Source organism: Blastomyces dermatitidis, assembly GCF_000003525.1.
Source record: "Blastomyces dermatitidis ER-3 genomic scaffold supercont1.14, whole genome shotgun sequence".
Taxonomy (NCBI): Eukaryota; Fungi; Ascomycota; class Eurotiomycetes; order Onygenales; family Ajellomycetaceae; genus Blastomyces; species Blastomyces dermatitidis.
The window spans coordinates 925,888-941,359 of NW_025544787.1; the positions used below are offsets into that span (position 1 = coordinate 925,888).

Here is a 15,472-nt window from a genome sequence, read left to right on the forward strand (position 1 = left end):
TAACTTATCTTACTTCATTCTATTATTCCCTTCACGGACTTGAAAGCTGCAACCATCACCAGCAACCATCGCCACTATTCTAAGAGGAACGAATATGTTCACTCATTTCCTCCCTTGTCGCCAAAAATGGATGATGGGCGCGTCTTTTATAACATTTGAAGCCAGCAGTGACACGCCATGCTGCTGCTGCTGCTGCTGCTGCTGTTTTCGCACGCGGAGAACATATGAAATAGTGACGTCCGCCTTCTTCCGGGGTTCAAATTCAAGGGAGATGAAATGAATTGAAATGAAATGAAATGAATGGCGCCATTCATCCTTTTCCTTATGGGATTAGTTCTGGCACGCTATGCTATGCACGTTGAGCTATCCGTCTATGGTTGTGAATAGTGAATATGGGGGAGGGAAGGGGGGGGATGGGATGGAGGCGTCAAGGGAGGGAAGGGAAGGGAAGGGAAGGGGAGGGAAGGGAAGAGAGGGACTAATCTATGCGTTGAATGGATGCGTGGCTTTTTGCATTCCATTGTCATGCCATGCTGGGTTAATAGTTTTTTTTTTATCTTTTCCACTTCTAGGGAGGACTGAGAGTTGAGAGTTGAGGACTCTCTGGTTAATTTACAACCGGACACCCCTCCCCCCGGGGCGAAAAAGACAGCGGGCGAGAAGTGAGGACGAGGGAATTGGGGATAGGGCAGAGGGAAGATTCACCAACCCGGACATTCCCTCGACGTTTTGCGACTATGAGCTACGGCCAACGGTTCACGGTTCACGATCCACGATTGTGGTGGGTATGAATGAATGAATGAATGAATGGCACCTGCTGGATGGACCCTTCTCGGCCTTCTTGTACTCTATATATATGGGGACGATTCCTCCTCCCTCCCCCCTTCCTCCCTCTTTATTTTGTATTTCTCCGTCGGACTAACTATACCTACCGTTCCATTACCAAGGTGCCTAACAAGCTCCTTTGGCCCCTGCTGGGGCTCTACGGCGTATATCTATGTACCATATCTATATCTATCCTACTGCCTATATCGAGTTTGTGCTAATACGGGAGATATACTCGTTCCATGTTGTGCGTGGATACTATTACGATTACAGATTCCCTTGGGCTTGGGAAGTCGATTATTATTATTACTTATTCTGTTATCACTAACGGCGGTACTTTACTATCGTCACAGACCACAGAGCACTACATATTATCCTCAAAAGGAACTTGCTAGTCTGCACGTATAGTTAACGCCTATCTCGCTTCTCAACGACGCTAGTTTCTGATATCTAGTCGCCAGACACAAGGAACTAGGCGTAAGTGCAGAGGATATCCATCATGCCATGTCCCTACTCAGCCCACGAGAATACCAAGAAGGCATTCGTGAAGACTTGTCTAGACGAACTCTTCGTCACGGGCCAAGACCCCATTTTCTAATATCTAATATCGACGTGGACGGCTTGATGAAGCGGCTCACCAATCGTACAAGCAACAAGGAATCTGGCGAGCGTGAGAGACCGACGACCCCATGGGCCATATCCATGTCATACGATATCCCAAAGGAACAAAGGCTCTCGGCATTCTTATACGAAGGAACCGATGAATCAGACCGCTACATACTTCCTGATTGGCTATACGGATTCCGATTGGGTATACGGATTCCGATTGGGGCGGGATAGCCTACAGAGCCCCCCCATCTCTGTTTACTTCCGGAGGTTTACTAGCGGGTGTTGGTCGACTCGTTAAAGATAGGAATAAAGGGACTTTCCGGGCAGCCTTAATCTGTAATTGAGGTTGGAACTGAAATGCCTGGGATCAGTGTACATACGATGGCTACAACTAAGGGGATGCGAAAGTCCTACCAACCCTTTTGCTCGAGACATTTTAACGGGGTCTATTCTGCTTCGTTTTCTGCGACTACTATCTGTCGAGATTAAATAAACGGGTTTGCAAACTTCAGAGAGGGATTCACTCGGATCATTAGGGGCTGCCGAGTGCCTACAGACAGACCTCAGTTACCTATATTGGTTTGGGACTGGAGCGTGAAACACTGGGAAAATTACCCTCAGCTTTGGAACACTTGCTTATTATACACTCTGCAGACCTTGGGGAAGTTTCTAAATCTCGCCGTGACACATATGAAAGATACCATACCATAACCTTATATGATGCCGAATGGCAATTTACGTACTGGCAACTTTTTTATGCTAGCAGTTACTGCAGGCGAATAATTGCGCAGCTACCTACTCCAGCATTTCAGGGGCGCTCCGGTGAGTTACGACAGAAGGTATCTTCACGCGGGCAAACATACCCCAAGTCAATCCGATGTTGGAATGCTTCTGAATGAATAACTCGCAAACAACCGCATCAGTTTAATGCAGAACGCGTTATCAATTTTAAGAATCATAACAATAACAACGGAGTTTTAGAGGTCATCAAAAAATCTCTTTTATCAATTTGATAATCCGCACGTCTCTTTGAATTAGAAACATGGATCAAGGCCCTGTCGTTCTGGCTGACCAAATAGACGAGCAACGAAATGGTGCACCGAATCAGAAGAGATGATCTAAATCAACATGACAGGTTTACTTGCCACCTCGCCTCCGCACCGTCCAGCGACAAGTTGGTTTTGCTTTTATCCTGTCAGGGCGGCTAGACCAAATCAGCATCAGAGAGTTATTCTACCTGACCCCGGGCACTGGAACATCGAGTTGAACCGTGTTTCACTGCTCTCTGCGCTGTTTGTAATAGCGACCGACTATCGTTAAGAAATCGAGAGAGGCCTACTTGCATTGTATGGCCGCGAATCTGTCGAGGTTCCCATGGCGTGGCAGGAACTTCGCGTTCCTGCCACGCTACATTGCTTGCTGTCGGTTCTTTTGCACCTATGTTAAGTTACAAGCACGGGTCTCGGTCTGTTACGTGATATCCGTTCAGAAGCTTGTTATCATTATAGCTGTTGAAGGAAATAAATCCATGGGTTGTTTCAATCCCTTTCCATTTAATTAGATCTATCCAGTCTGTCCTCATTAGAATGACTGGTGTTCGCCTCAGCGAGCCCTCATCTTTTGTGGTGGTTTGCAGAAACCGCCCCTGTTCGTATATGGCTAATATATCAACAAGCCATCACATCCACCTACGCACCCGACTTCGTATGTTGACCGACCCCGGAGCGGATAACCGTCGGTTTATAGTTTTTTGTGAGCGCCCCCGGTCACACTGAAGCTCGTTTGCAATCAGGGGATCTTCTAATGATTAATTTTAACCCTGAAATCACTGATGCTGTTCAGAGCTGACCCACTCGAGTTATTGATTCTCTGCCCCTGACCCCTAAGTCTGACCCCTTGACTATTTCCCATCCGCTGTTGGGTGATGGCGGCGACGTATTGCTAACCTCTAATGTTTAGCAGCAGCAGCTGTTTGACGATTCAGAGAATCTCCCTGGTGATGATGTGCTAGAGTTGAGTTGCGTCGCAAGCTCACCACAGCATCTAGAAATCCGGTTCTTGTCCCGGCCATCTATCTCAAACAGACCCCCAACCGGCAATCCAGGCGTTTATGGCCGATTAGCTTCATTTCACCGCCGTCCTCGATTTTTGGTCCTATATCGATTCCACGGATATTGGAGACCGTCTTAGAAAATTTTACAATACATACGACTATTTATCATAGCCATTGAGGCTGCATTGACATTCCTATTCTGGGCATTGTATTTTCGGGAGAAAGATTATCATATGAGCGAGTGTTGCCCATGGCCCTCGAAAGACTTCGAATATCATGAACTGTGCAGCCACTATCCCCTTATTGAGCCGGTTAGAGGACAGTTTGACCTCACTCACGGCCAGCTCGAACAGATGTCGGAGACTAGGGAAGGGAATTGTACCGACGCATTGCGACGCACAGACCTGGATGGGCACCACTAGATGATATTCGAATTTCTATAATGTGGGTGAAATTCGATAACTCCTTGACCGCCGGCATGTTTCGACTTGTTCTTTTCGGCCTAGCGGCTGATACTCCTGGCCCTCCTGCAGCCATGTTCACTATATGCGTTGTTCACGACGCTTGACATTACACGGTCAGCAAAATCCTGGGCGCAAATGGTTCCTTTTCGCAACCTTCTCGAACTTGATGCCCGATTTTCTTTTCACGCCTAACGGAGTCCCGAGGAAGGACTGCGATGGCTTAGTTTGATGTCTATCACCTGCGGGTATTTATCATTGCCTTATGTATTCCCACCGAACCCAACTTTAATGGCATTCTGTGGGTTTGGGCTTGTGGTACTATAAACAATTTGTGGGGGAAGGTTTTATATTAGAGAATCAATAACTGGGCCGAGGAAACTCTTAACATATGAAAATAGTTACCGCCGGAAAACCCCCACTGGATATATCACAAACACTTTTTGAACATTTTGACGGCTCGGTGTGGTTGTCTACCTCGGTGAAGCAAGCGCAATTCAACCTTAGGATTCCTCGAGGCATCGTTCTTTTACCAGTGCATTGCGGTTGTCGAGTTAAAATTCAACCAGGCAACCCAGGCACAGCATAACACGATGTACTTCCCGTTGATCAAGCAGTAGGTAAGTTCGGGTGGTTCAGAGGCCCCAGCACAATTGTCAGACGATCTTCCTGATAGGGCGGCAGGCAAGGAAAGAATTAATTTCCGGGCGTATAGACAGGTTAGCCATGTAGCAACAAGTCCCAGGTTGGAATTGTTCTCACGGATGCGACCTGAGAAAAAATCATGCACCAGATGTTCAGAAATGAGCAGGGAGGTGCAACAATTGTGATGCCCCTTTTTTTTTTCTGACCCTAAGATTGCAATGTAATCATCCCCCAGAACAGTTTTTTGCCTGCTTTCTTTCTCACTCTCGACTCCCCGAAATTACAGTACCTTTGTCGAAAGATTTCCGAAGTGGTTTTGGACAGGGAGGAGACCTTGAGAATCATGGTTCAGTGCCGCGCATGGCTGAAATATGCCACAATATACACCAGCATGACCCTCAACGAGCAGGAAGACACCATGGACAAGTTCAATTTAGGTAAAGTCGCGGGCCGAAAAGTCCTCTTACCAACAGGTTCTTCGACTGGCGCTCAGAATGATCTGAACAGGCCCATCAAGACATCAGTCGCATTCAGGGGGTTCAAGGACACAACCGGGATATATCAGTAGTTGCAGCCGTTCTCAGACGGAGGACGGAGTAATACCTTTCTTGATCCGTGCGATCAATGACAATGACGTATTACGGTTCTATTGACTCTCCAGTTATACATACAAATACTGGCGGCTCCTGTTGTGTAGGTAATGTTTATTGACAATCCTTCAAGTTTTCTATATTGGAACCCTTTTGAGATATTTGCAATCCTTGTGGCCACTGGCTTATAATCGAATCCTTGTGTCTACAGAAAAGTCCGGACCTTGCAGATTGTTAGGCCACTGGGCCAAAAGAGCTTAATCACCACCAGCGCCATGGTGGTAAAGAGGCCCTCCAACACAGATAGGGCCTAATTACATCCCGTAGAACCGATGAAAACCTTTGGACAGAGAAGGATCTGTCAATCCGTCAACCCAATCTCAGAAGAAGGAGGGTGGTGGAGTTAGACGAGTCCTTGCAGGAGATGGTTAGGGATCTTGAGATGAAGCTTCATGCCCCTACAGGTGGAGTCCTCCCAGAAGTCCTCAGAAACTTAAATACAGCAAGCATAAAAAGTGGGTTGGAAGACTCTTATTGGCGCAAGGATTAGATATAACTAGGTGTTAAAGCCAGCTCGCGGAACCGAAGGGTTGAGCTGGACCAAGTCATCAACAATGATCCTCTTAATCCTATGCAGTTCTGCCTCTGTAAGTGTTGTTTCTGCTAAAACAAAAGGATCTGGGACCCCAACATCTAATAAAATGTCTTCATCCTTGTCCTTGGGTCCTTCGGGCTGAGGATCATAGATTTCACAACTCTGTTTCCAAGTCCTCTTAAGCCATGTTCATGAGCTCATCAACTTTTTCCTTAAAGTTCTCAAGCAGGATAGCCGTAAATAGGTGTTCTGCTTCCTGCAATTTGTCCTCTAGTACATTAGAGGAGGCCTTAGACCCCCTGGGCTGGATGAGGTTTGATTACTTGTAGTTCCAAAAGGCCAGTGTGCTTTAGCTGTCGTTGCAAGCGTTGGGAAATCGGATATCGCAGCCTAAATAGCCCAAACCTTCCTTCTAGTAGCAACGCACTCGACATCCTACGTAATCGAAGTAAGGTCCCTTCTACCGACGGTGCTGAAGAAGGAGGACAAAGACCTTATCCTTGAGAATAGCCTTCTCCCAAGCTTCCAATGCAGGGCCGGTACAGACCTTGCTTATATGACCAATTTTTCCACAATCAATGCAGAGAGGGGAGGGACCATTTTTCCTGTGTAAGGTTTACGTGACATCTCCTTCTCATCCTGTTGTTTTCTGGTTTAACTACAGAGTACTTCCTTATAATTATTAAGGAGTCCTCCTGAGATCTCCCATCTCCTATTCTGGCTCCTTCTCAATCCCTTGGATCTGCTTGGCATAAGCTGTCTTGAATTCTGAGAAGTGATTTGCATGATTGCATCAAGGGTCTGCTCAAAACACTTGCAGAGTCAGACAATCTTCTTCTCCTTCTCTCTTACTTACTTGTCTTTCTCAGCTTCAGCTCTACTTTGTCAATATTGAGGATTTTGTAGTAGACTGCAGCAAGAGTGAACAATTCATTAGAGACTTCAATAAGCTTGATTCTTGTCCTGGTCTTGTTGAGAAAAGTGATTATATTATATAGTCTCATTTAATAACTAAATACAACTATGACTAGATAGAATCAGAACTGAAACTAATATGAAATTACTATTCCTGATATACTTGAAACCAGAACTAACTTTTTCACAGTTAAAAGTCACATTTAGTCTCAGTTCTAGCCTCAGTTATAGTTACACTACAACTGATATCTAATAATACAACATCTCTGTTCTTATTCTTGAGTTGTTCAGACTGAGAATTATAGATTTCACAAATCTGTTTTCAAGTTCTCTTAGCTAGATTCAGTTTGATGCACATTCTTGAAAACTCAATAGAAGATCATTAGACTATCTTTCTTGAAGTCTTTAGAGACCAGTTTCTGAAGAAGCGCACTGAGAAGAAGATCTCTTGCAAGCCTGAGATGGCCAAGTTAGTACAAAGAAACAGCAATCTCACAGAGTATTATCAGTTGAGGATCAAATATCTTAAGACAGTTAGACATCAAGAATGAGATTCTTCTGTTGAAAATCTTCATTGGAAAATGAATAAGAGATCTTCTTATTATTTTAAATGATTTAAAATATTATTTGAGTATTATCAAAAAGCATTACTTTTTTAAAAAATTAAAAATCATACTAAAATAAGCTTAAAAATATCTAAAAATAGTAATTTTATATCAAGAAATATCAAGATTGATATGGCCTGAGAAATACCAACTCTAGTGACTCTAGACTACGGGAATTCGCAGCTAACAGTGGTTGATAATGGTATACCCAAACCCGCCCTTTCCAGTAGAGGTGGCGAAGAAGTCTGAAGTGCTTAAAGGACAGAGAATTAGGCAAGTGGTTACAAAACGGATCATCATATAGTGAGAGTGACATGATACGTCTCTAGTACTGTGAGAGATAACCAGAGGGTCCTAGGAGTTCAGAAGGTTCACAGAGTCTCAGCTTCCAGTTACAGGCTTTCAGAATTCGCATGAATACCAAATGTTTTTACTCCATTGAGGACGTACCTGAAGCTTTGTAGAGAGTCTTTTGGGATATAAAGAAATACAGATGACACTTTCTTCCCGATTAATTCTACAGTATTGTCATGTTCTTCGGCTGTTATCTGGTTGCATGACACTCCCTGAGCCCGAAAGTGCGGTAAGAGCTTCTCAACACAGATATGTCCCGATAAACAAACAGCTGAACTAAGTTCTATATTCTGTACGAAGCTAAGGCAGTTCACAATGTCCCTAGTTCCATTTCTTTCACGAGGGCGGTATGTGGAATTGAGTGAGATCATTGTCCTTAATGGAGATTTTGAAATCACGATATAAGTAAGCAAGCAAATATCTGTGCAGTGCTTTTGAAACTTGAGGCAGATTTTTCAGGGTACGAAGATGGTTTATCTACGAAATTATGCTCTGAACTCAATTACCCCTTTCTGCCGGTAGTAGTTATACGGTATACCTCGCTGATGATCTGATTAAAAATCTCCAGCGGCAGATCCAGGAGCATTGTGACCAGTTAGCCAGGAGGTACTCCATCCAAGTGGAAATGCCGCATGATAGTGGTGGATTAAGGACATTTAGTTGCTGATATCTCGCCCGAGGGAGATCGCTGAAGTCTAAATAGAGATGAGGCTCAGGGCCATTTTATCACGTGAGTATTCTATTTTTAGCCTCAAAATCCTGTTCTGCAATTGAAATCACCCCAGCGTATGAAAAAGCCCTCACTGATTATGTTCGAATGGTACAGAATATTCATTTATCAATGTGAGAACCAAAGGCTGGGTATGCTCGCTGTGCCATTGATGGGTACATACCCACTACACTACCTTTAGGAGAATCGCTAATCTTTGGATAACTTGAGGACAATAGAAACTCAAATGATGAATATCGAATCTCCAACTGCACAGCTTACGCTAACTAAAGGAAGTATAGTATCAGCGAAGCAAAAAAGCGAAGGCAGCAACAACAAGGAAGAAGAAAATCCCAACGCCCTCCCAACAACGCCAGTCATGGAACAATTACAGGAAAAGAAACGGCCAAAGAGGTTTCAGAGTACAGATATATATATGCTATACGTATGTATGTATGCACGATGCAGAATGAAACGCGTGGAGGGATGAGGAGTACGAACATATCCAACCTCGGTCTGTAAGGCGAGGGGAAGATGGTGGGTGACTCGCATTTAAAACCTGTGTTTTGGAAATAGCCACACACGTTAGTTATTTAACACCCACAACAAGGCAAGCATGTCATCCGATATCTAGCCCCCATTCAACCAGTAAATTCGGAATTCATTGAAAGGAAGAGGGGCGGCAATCTTACCTGATCTCATAACTTCCCGCCCTAGTCATGTACCTTACCCATTTAACACTACTATAATTATTCTTCTCAAACACCTTCAGGTACCTCACCAACAGCCCGCTACTCGTGAACATAAGCAGACTAAACTCAAGACTGAGCGGCGGCCGACTCCATGCCTTCTGCTGTGTCATACTCGTCAACGTCGCGTCTGCGGTGAGTATACACTCGCTCTGGCCCGAGAATCGTGTAATCTTCCAGACAATATTATTCTGCTCTGGTTCATATTTCGCGCGTCCCTGACTCGTCCGTTCTATGATCTTGGCCGCATTGAGCGGGGTAGGGATGCGAACGATGACGTTAGTCGCGAACAGCTTCGAGCTGAAGTTGGCCTTGATGGCAATGCTGTATTCGACCTTAGTAGTGCCAATCTCACGCACGATCGGGTGAATCTTAAATGGCAGGTTCACGTTTTCCGTTGCCCGGTAGCGCATCAGCTCAAATTCCCCGTCAGGGGGAACGAAGGAGATGATACGGTCAGCGTCGAAACGACCAAGTTTCACGCACTGGTGGAACTGGCAGTCCTCCAGCGTAACGCTGCCTGCTGCCGCGCGTGTTGCTTTCGTTCTGCCATCCGATCTTCCGGCGCCATCATTGTTGTCGAGAAGTAACTTGTCATTCAGGCCAAATTTACACTCCGGCGTACCGGATAGATACGCTCGCATAACGATCTGGCCATTTACGTCAGCACGCAGGACGGTCCCGGTAGCCGACATGAGCAAGTTGACATCCTCAATAACGTCGACAAATGCCTCGTTCTTCCTGTATTTGATATCCGATCGGCGCCACGACAGGGCTCCCGTAGCTTGCATAGTAATTTTGCTAGAATCCGAGGGCGAGTTTGCAATGGCTGATTTGACGCCCTCTGTCGTAATGTACATTTTAAGGGTATCCGTTTCGGTGTTCTGGGGGTATCCAAAGTCAAGTATCTCTATTAATCGCTCAGGGAAAAGTAACCCACGAAAATTAGCCAAAGCTCTGTCAAGAGAAATTGGGCACATCCACTTCGACAAAGAAGATATATATAGCACCAACTCACCATCCAACAGCTCATAAACAAGCACGAAATTATTCTTCACGGCCTCCTCATCGAACTTCCCAAAATACCCCTTCCCCAACAACACAAACCGATACAGAAACTCAAACACCAGCGCCGCATTCACATTGCTCTTTGTCACCGCAACCAGGTATATATTCTCATGCTTGACATGGCTGAACGTCGTCGATCCCAGCGTTAGAATGGGTGAGCGAACCTGCGGGTTGGAGATGACCTGGATGCGGAATACGTCTGCGAGACGCGGGCGGCAGTCGTTGCGAAAGGCGCGGTAGATGAGATTCTCGCCCTTATGGTTGAAGATTAGGATGCCGGAGAGCATATTGATTGATCTGAGGGCGCCTGCGTTTTGCTCGTTAAAGGGACATTTGCTGTGATTGATTGGCAGGCGTGGAGGTTGCGGACGGACGGGCAATATTACGATACCGTAAAGTTTCGTAATAGTAGCTCCCGCTACAACAACGCGAGCGACGAACCCCTCCTAGATTCCACGTAACGGTGTTAAGCGCTGCGTACTCAATCGATCGTTTAATAAATATCTATTGATACATGTACTAGGCTTTAATTTACTACTACATTTATTTGTTAATACCTACTTCATAGTTCTTGTAGCTTGCTACCGTGCAGCACGTCATCAAAGGGCAGCATTGAATTTGGCCGCCGGTCCACTGAATTGAATATCATTAGTTAGAAAAACTCAGTGTTCAAAACATCGTCTTCTATTAGGCCATCGCGGCCATATAATGTGGGTATATGCTGGTATCTGAAGAATGAGGTAGGGGCGAATATTCGCCCAGAAAAAAAAGAAAAAGAAAAAGAAAAAGGAAAAGGAAAATTAAAAAGCAACTCTAACAATCAGGGAGGAAAGAAAAGAAGGTAACGAACTAGAGAGAAGATAAGAAAGAAACTCCCAAGAAGGAATATGCGATGGTGCTTTTTGCCGTATGCAATATATAATCAATAACACCCCCCCAAAAAAAGATAGAAAGACAGGAAGAAAAAGAAAAAGAAAAAAGAAAAACAGAATCAACAGCGAAGAAAAGGAACTCAGACCCGCCCGATAGGTAGAGTCGCCATGATGCCAGCACGCAAAGGAGGGAAATACGAGGGTGGAAACTGGAGGTGGAAAAGCAGCAGCAGGAAAAAAAATTAACGAAATGGATATCGTAAGATTAGATAACGTATAAAATAACGATACGAAACGAGGGAGGAATAAAACAACATTTTCATCATCTGTTCGATGGCGGGAGGAAGTGGTGTTCGGCATCACGCTCTGCAGTGTCAGGCCTCATGCCCGTAGCAGATGCCCCATCGCTCTCGACGATGCCAACTTTCGGGTCCGGAATCTGGATGTCGATAGACATATAGCCCGTGCTCCGTAAACTCCAGATCTTCACGCCTTCTCTGATACCAACACTGGAATTCCAGTGCTCAAGCCACTGCTCAATGGACTTCAGGTGACTCTTGACGCCTGTAGCCCCGAAGTCATCCCAGATCCAACCTGTTGCTAGTCCAATTGCACCGTCAAGCCAGTTGCGTGCACTGAAAGGGTCGAATGAAGTAATTAGTTCGTCGTTTATCTTCGCGATAACGGTTCGGAATTCATGCTCTGGAAGCAACGGGTCAAGGATTTCGGGATATAGGTTCGAAAACGTGGGTGCGAGATCACCCTTGACCATCCAATCGCGTCGTATGCGGATGATTCGAGTGTTTTGGTATTCCAGAGAATTGACGGGGACGTGTGGATTCATATGTGGGAAACAAGGGTGTGAAGGGCCCCAGGCTAATTCTTCCGCGACATCGCCATCTGCACCACCGCCGCCTGAAGAATGATTGCCGTTGGTAGAAGGGATGGAAGCAAACGTCTGTGATCGCAAAGAGTGTTGTGATGGAACTTCCCGAGGGCGGTCTGGATGGGCTCCAGCAACCTGGTGAGTGTTTAACCCGTTGGTTCGCAAGTGAGTGGGGTCTGGCCGGCGAATATTATCTGCATCTCCTTGTCTCACCCCTGTACCTTGATCTAAATTGTTGACCATATTAATGGTTTCCCACACACCACTGCGTCGATGGCCGGGAGGAAGCCCGATACTTGCGCGTCCACTCTCTGTATCCGCGACGCTGCGCTCAACCAACAAACTCGTTGGACTGGGTTGTTGGCGACTGCGCCGCTGTTCCGGAATGGTCAGCAGAGGATAAGCGTCCCGTTGTGATTCGACGTAAGGAGAGGTGTCGGAGATCGGAGAAGGGCGTGGAGCGGTGACGAAGGTTGTGCGGGGGACGTAGTTGATGGGATTCCAGAGCCTGGACGATGGCGGTTTGCGAATACTTGTGCGAATGGATGAGAAGAGAGAGCGTCCGTGGGAGTTGCGGCGTTGGTGAGGGGTATGTGCTGCTCGTCGAGGGGGGGGTTGGTAGGCGGGTTCTGGAGGTTGGAGGGAGGACGCAGCAGAAGAATTGTTCGTGAAAATGGGAACGAGCGGGATATCGGTGTAGGGCCCTTCTTCAGCCGGCCGCGATGATAGATAGCGTGGACGGTGAATGGCGTAGGACGCCGTGGTTGTTGTCGACGACACGGAGAGAGCGTCGTAAAGGGGTTCTGCGGTGGTGTCAGGCGAGGGTGAGGTTGGCGCTGTTGCTGGTGAGGACGAGACTGGCGGAGGCTGCGGGCGGTGATTGGCGACAGCAGAAGCCGAGAAAGGGGCTTGGGGGAAGGCCTAGTAGTAGTACTCAGCGTAGAAGGGACAAGCAGCAGCAGCATGCCTACACAACCACAACTCAGCAGAAATGGACACTGGTCTGGTCTGGTCGGAATTGAGGAGAAATGGGGCAAATGAAGGCGGAAAATATGGTTGAAAAGGTTTCAATGAGTGAGTGTAGGGCAGGGGGGACGGGGAATAAAATGATAAAAAAAGGAATGACAATCGGGAGTAGTAAAACCAATAATAATATATCGGAAGAAATAATCCAAGCAGCACCACCACTCAGTTCCACTTCACGGTTTAGCATCAGAGAGAAGATCCAGGCAATAGTTCCCCACAACGATGTCCATTCCGAGCGAGTGGTAAAGTCGACCTTAACAGAGACCGCGATAATCCAAAAAGGAGCTGCAGTTAGTTCAGTTGGTCGAGCTTAAGCAGTCGAAAACTGACCTATCCTGAACAACACGATCAACTCCAGTGGCCACCGCAAATAGCTCAAACCAATGCTCTGGCCAAGCCCACGATCATTCGTTCCTGTGCTCCCGGAGGCTGATATGACAGCATTAATATATTGGACAGATCCTATTTTTTTTTTTTTTTTTTTTTTTTTTTTTTAGGCCGGTTTCAGGTCTCGCGCTCCCCGTCCCAGGTATTGGGATATATCATATGTCTCTCCTTCAATATAATGGCTGAGAAGAGCCTACGAGAAGACTTACAAGAAGACTATGGAGATTACGGGACTAATTATCTTCTTATAACGCTGGCTGTGGGAGGAGAAGCAGGGTCCATAGGGATGGGCCACGCAGCTGTGACCGCAGCGCCCTTGCACCGCTTGCGAGCTCGCGTGGATGAACGCATACTGTCCCCACCAAGCCGAGAACATTTTTTTAGGATGATTTTAGATCTACCGTCAGCTTCCAGCAATCAGCTAAGCTGCCTGCTAGTCTGTGACAGTGTGAAAGAAAGACGCATTCCGCCTGGTTTCAAATAATATTATAAAAAATGTGAGCGTTTGATCCCTTGGGTGCTATACATCTACGCCTTACCACGCAAAGAAACACTTATTAACATAATACATCAGGATCCTGAATATAACCTGGTTTGGCTGTACAGGCTGTACCTGCCGAACGAATGTCAGGAGTCTGTCGTCTGTCCTTCACCACGCAGCCCACCCAGGGTCCAGCAAACTGCCAAAGTCGCACTTCGGTCTCAGTCCGGCGTGCGCTTACGCTGCGTAGTTTGCTCGAGTTTCCAAGCAGCATGGATGCATGGATACCTGCATCAGAGACCAATAACGGAAAGGCATGGCGAGGCCTCCGGAAGCCATTCCAGGTCTCCCCGGCACCCGCCTAGCTGGGTATGGTTCTGAACCATCACCGCACTAACTGCTGTTTAAAACGGTGCAAAGCCTCCCCAAAACCGAGAAGCAGGACGGCTACTCGAGGGACAAACCCCTTGTGAATGTTGGCGTCTTGCTCTCTCCTTTTATGTCCTTTAGGCTTTTTGACAGCAATAATAATATCTTCGTATCGTTCGTCGTTCTGAATACTATTAATAGCAGCAAAACCTACCAGCCGCAGCCGCCTGCAGGGGCCGATGAGTTTGTACAGGTATTTCCCCAACGGCTAGAAGCATACATACATAATACATAGTACATACATAAAAACCGTGCGTGGAAAACGGTCGCCCTGCATCAACCCAATATTAATGCCCACTCCTCTGACCATTCCATTCCTTGCCTGGACTAAATTATGCATGCAAGCTGTGAAAAATCACCGGTCTCCTCGAGCGTACGGAGTACAGGAGGCTAAACCTACTCCCTAGATCGAGGCTATTGGAACGGGAGCCCTGGGGGGCGAGATGTCACAATGTTTTCTTTTTTTTTAAAAAAAAAAAAAAAACGGAACCGCTCGCTCCTCTTTGGATGAGAAAGCTAGGGCTCCCGTGCCTGTGGCCTGGGCTCAATAGTCTTCGCTAGCGGCTGCAGGCGGCTGATATGTCAGTGGAGGCTCCACATCGCGGATTTTCTCTCAGGAACAGGAAATTTTTATCACGCCGGTGGATTTCCAACTGCCGGAAAGCTGCGAGCTACTGGCATGCCCAGTAGTGCTTTCCTTTCCTCCAACTGGAAATATTTTTCATAAGATAAGATTCACACGTACGGCGTATAGTTCCTGGGGGAAATCCTCCTGCATGATCTAACCTACAAATCGTGTCATGACTGAGTTTTATCTGCCCTGCGCGACGGCTATCCATCTGTCGATATTTAATATTAACTTATAAAACACCTCTCTAGAACATGGCCTAGTAACGCATTTTATTAGTGGCTCTTTTCTGCTCTCAGTGCTGCTTTTGCACCTGTTGCTCACCACTTTTAAATCACAAAGTCAGCAGCTTTCTCTATATAAATATCATGATGCCGCACAAGAGCTTTCTACTTCAAATAAATACTATTTATCATCTGAACACTTTTCTCTTGCTCTTAAGTTCTTTTTCTGGCGAAAATTTAGTTCTCACAGATTTACTACTGCTCTGAGCTAAATAAAGAATCCTTTCTCTATAATTTTTGAAGCATTAACTCTAACATGTATTGTGTAACACTGGCCAAGCAGTTATTTCACTATCTTGTT

General features: G+C 46.2%; 5 protein-coding genes across 7 annotated transcripts; 3 read left to right on the forward strand and 2 right to left on the reverse strand.

Moving 5' to 3' along the window:
• The first annotated feature begins 1,155 nt into the window (after positions 1-1,155).
• Positions 1,156-2,786, forward strand: BDCG_09266 (uncharacterized protein). Its single transcript, XM_045425050.1, has one exon. The coding sequence runs from the start codon at positions 1,330-1,332 to the stop codon at positions 1,663-1,665; it is 336 nt and encodes a 111-aa protein (XP_045273630.1). The 5' UTR covers positions 1,156-1,329; the 3' UTR covers positions 1,666-2,786.
• Positions 2,787-2,812: 26 nt separating this feature from the next.
• Positions 2,813-6,131, forward strand: BDCG_09267. Of its 3 annotated transcripts, XM_045425053.1 has the most exons (4): positions 2,813-3,186; positions 3,394-4,813; positions 4,880-5,290; positions 5,395-6,131. In XM_045425053.1, the coding sequence occupies exon 3, from the start codon at positions 4,937-4,939 to the stop codon at positions 5,159-5,161; it is 225 nt and encodes a 74-aa protein (XP_045282871.1). In that variant the 5' UTR covers positions 2,813-3,186; positions 3,394-4,813; positions 4,880-4,936; the 3' UTR covers positions 5,162-5,290; positions 5,395-6,131. The 3 variants fall into 3 exon arrangements, with proteins under 3 accessions (XP_045282871.1, XP_045282869.1, XP_045282870.1); XM_045425051.1 differs by having other exon boundaries at positions 3,394-5,290; XM_045425052.1 differs by having other exon boundaries at positions 3,394-5,286.
• A 1,619-nt stretch (positions 6,132-7,750) lies between these two features.
• On the reverse strand, positions 7,751-10,822 carry BDCG_09268 (AP-2 complex subunit mu). The gene is made up of 4 exons (XM_045425054.1): positions 10,740-10,822; positions 10,129-10,624; positions 9,054-10,020; positions 7,751-8,920 (listed from the first exon to the last, which is right to left on the reverse strand). Exons 1-4 carry the CDS (start codon positions 10,776-10,778, stop codon positions 8,914-8,916), a joined length of 1,509 nt encoding a protein of 502 aa, XP_045273631.1. The 5' UTR covers positions 10,779-10,822; the 3' UTR covers positions 7,751-8,913.
• Positions 10,823-11,372: 550 nt separating this feature from the next.
• BDCG_09269 (uncharacterized protein) lies at positions 11,373-12,901 on the reverse strand (the record flags this gene model as incomplete). The annotated part of the gene is made up of 2 exons (XM_045425055.1): positions 11,373-12,844; positions 12,871-12,901. The coding sequence occupies 2 exons, from the start codon at positions 12,899-12,901 to the stop codon at positions 11,373-11,375; spliced, it is 1,503 nt and encodes a 500-aa protein (XP_045282872.1).
• A 558-nt stretch (positions 12,902-13,459) lies between these two features.
• Positions 13,460-14,558, forward strand: BDCG_17947 (uncharacterized protein). Its single transcript, XM_045426987.1, has 2 exons — positions 13,460-13,785; positions 13,956-14,558. Exons 1-2 carry the CDS (start codon positions 13,528-13,530, stop codon positions 14,193-14,195), a joined length of 498 nt encoding a protein of 165 aa, XP_045282873.1. The 5' UTR covers positions 13,460-13,527; the 3' UTR covers positions 14,196-14,558.
• The last annotated feature ends 914 nt before the right edge of the window (positions 14,559-15,472 follow it).